Below are 2314 nucleotides of genomic sequence, written 5' to 3' on the forward strand. Positions count from 1 at the left end.
ACTTTTTGTCATCTGACCTTTAAAGCAGAAAAGAATTTGTTTATGCCGGCTTTGGGAAAAACTAACAGTTTTCGATACGGTATAAATTAAAACATTTTCGAAATCGTTTTTTTCTTGGAGATAATTTGCCATTTTCAAGATCCAATGAAGTAAGAAGCTGTGCAAAATTTCGGTTACGGATCACAGAAAGCACTGGAAATGACACTACACATTCAATGCTTAAACCGTTGGATTAACAGGAAAAGCCTGGCCCAAAATACGACCTTCCCTGGTAGGAAAGAAAGCAGCTGCTGAAGCTTAGTACTCATACTCATTATTTGGATTTTATTCTGTCTATTAATTTACTTACTGCTTTCTACTCTGTAACCCATTTTGGTTTCGGTTTTGGTTTTTCCTCTGCTGTACCTTCCTCCTTTTTTTTAGGTGCCTTTTTTGGCCGTTCGAATTTCGGCTTGATTTCCTTTTTCGGCGGTTCGGGTATCTTTTCAATAAAACCAAGCTCTCCAACGGCCTTAATCATTCCCACAAGTCCATCCAGCAATTCTGTGCTTACACGTAAAATCGATTCTGTTGGCAACTCGAAAGGTTTTTGTGTATTCTTACCCGGCAATTCGATGCCAAGTGATATTGGTATATTCTTCACTCCGTAAGCCCAGTCTGTGCTTGTGCCGCAAAATTCTCCGACGTCTTGAGAACACTTAAGTTTACATTTCGTCAAGAATAGATAAAATACTTAACATACTCAAAATTTCTGCGGCAGGACCGTAAACATATCTAGTTCGAAACCGAGAATAAACAGCTTCAACAAACGCCTTGGCCACCTCCATCAGTTCTTTATGGTCCTTAGGTTGTTCTTCCTTCGTATAGGACCAGGGAGTAAGTACTGCTTGTCCGGCAGCATGTAATGCTATATAAATCTTAAGAGTACCTTCCGGTATTGTGCCAATAAACTGAGTCAGTTGCTTAACTTCCGGTTCAGATTCAGCCGCACTGCCACCATACTGATCGGTGCAAGGTTCATGTTTTTTAACTTTATCAAATGCACACATTTAAAATATACGTTAAAAAACTAAAAAATAATGGCTTGCTTACTTCCCCATTGATGATTGAAATTGCGATTTAAATCCACACCTATGCATTCGGGAGTCTTTTGCTCTTTTAAAGGTCTTCTTGACTTTCGCCACAAGCGTTCCTATAGATCGCAGAAACATTCATTATATGCGCGCACGTTACAAATTAAAAATAATTTACCTTCTCTTGCGAATAAACAAAGCCGTCGACATTAAATACTGGTACTATATACCAGTCGATGCCTGCGGCCGTTCGACGTACTTCAGGATCTTTGGAAAACAGTAACTCCATAATCACACAAGTAACCGCTGAGGATGTTATCCATTCTCTGGCATGAATGTTTGACTCTATAAAGATTGCTTTGTTACCACTTTTAAAAGAAATTTTGAGTCCCCTTATTAGGCGGCCCTCATGCGAACGACCGATTTCGAAATTCGTAACCACTTTAGGGCATTTTTCGACAATTACATCCATCCAATTATATATTTCACACAAAGTGGGATAAAAAGTCCAATCAAGACGTCGATAAACAGGCGGTGGTTCTTCCTTAACTTTCTTTTTCTTCTTCTTTTCTTTCGCAGCAGCTTCTCCTTCAACAGGCGCTTCTTCAGCAGGTTTTTCCTCAGGGGAACCTTCTCCAGCAGCATCTGCTTTAGCTTTTGCCTCTTCTTTCTTTTTCGCTTTCTCTTCTTTCTCTTTCGCTTTCTCTTCTTTCTCTTTCTCCCTTTCTTCTTGGAATTGTTTTAAAGTTTTCTTTGGTGCGGGCTTCGGACAATCAATGATGGGCTTTTCTTTGTCTTCACTTTCAGCTTCTTCCTCTGGTTTTTTTTCAACATCTTCCCCGCCTTCCTTTTCTTCTTGTGGTGCATCTGGTGCTGCCTCTGGTGCATTTTCCTCGTCCGCCATTGTCTCTTTCAAAAAATTTGTTAAGCTTTTATTTAAATTGCATCAAAACAGCGCACAATTGCTATTTTAAGAGGTTTGTGAAATTTCGATTTCTAAAAAGTTTTCATTTTTTAAGTTTTTATTCTACATTTATCAATTTGTGAACAAGAAAAGTGAGAATGAATTTTGAGCAAAATATTATAAAGACTAAAAAGTCAATGGCAATTAAATAATATTCTATAAAAGAGTTATATCCACCGGAAAGTGCTGTCGAACCGGTATTCGGAACGATCATAGATTGTTGCCGAGGGCTTAGCTTATCAGAAAGTTTGAAATAATGGAATTGAAATTTTTCGAC

The 2314-nt window shown here is 38.4% G+C and overlaps 1 protein-coding gene across 1 annotated transcript; it reads right to left on the minus strand.

Moving 5' to 3' along the window:
- Window positions 1-355: 355 nt before the first annotated feature.
- Window positions 356-1977, minus strand: LOC119633057 (zinc carboxypeptidase-like). Its single transcript, XM_038026261.1, has 5 exons — window positions 1875-1977; window positions 1252-1718; window positions 1093-1192; window positions 743-1030; window positions 356-687 (listed from the first exon to the last, which is right to left on the minus strand). The coding sequence occupies exons 1-5, from the start codon at window positions 1975-1977 to the stop codon at window positions 356-358; spliced, it is 1290 nt and encodes a 429-aa protein (XP_037882189.1).
- Between the last annotated feature and the right edge of the window lie 337 nt (window positions 1978-2314).

This window comes from Glossina fuscipes, unplaced genomic scaffold (assembly GCF_014805625.2).
Source record: "Glossina fuscipes isolate IAEA_lab_2018 unplaced genomic scaffold, Yale_Gfus_2 2, whole genome shotgun sequence".
Taxonomy (NCBI): domain Eukaryota; kingdom Metazoa; phylum Arthropoda; class Insecta; order Diptera; family Glossinidae; genus Glossina; species Glossina fuscipes.

What these genes read in the sequence shown, in the direction of transcription:
- LOC119633057 (XM_038026261.1), bottom strand. Translation starts at nt 1,977, where the DNA reads ATGGCGGACGAGGAAAATGCACCAGAGGCAGCACCAGATGCACCACAA. An exon ending in ACCAGAGGAAGAAGCTGAAA is followed by an intron (nt 1,719 to 1,874) that starts GTGAAGACAAAG and finishes AAGCTAAAGCAG; the next exon opens with ATGCTGCTGGAGAAGGTTCC. An exon ending in TTTCAATCATCAATGGGGAA is followed by an intron (nt 1,031 to 1,092) that starts GTAAGCAAGCCA and finishes CATTTGATAAAG; the next exon opens with TTAAAAAACATGAACCTTGC.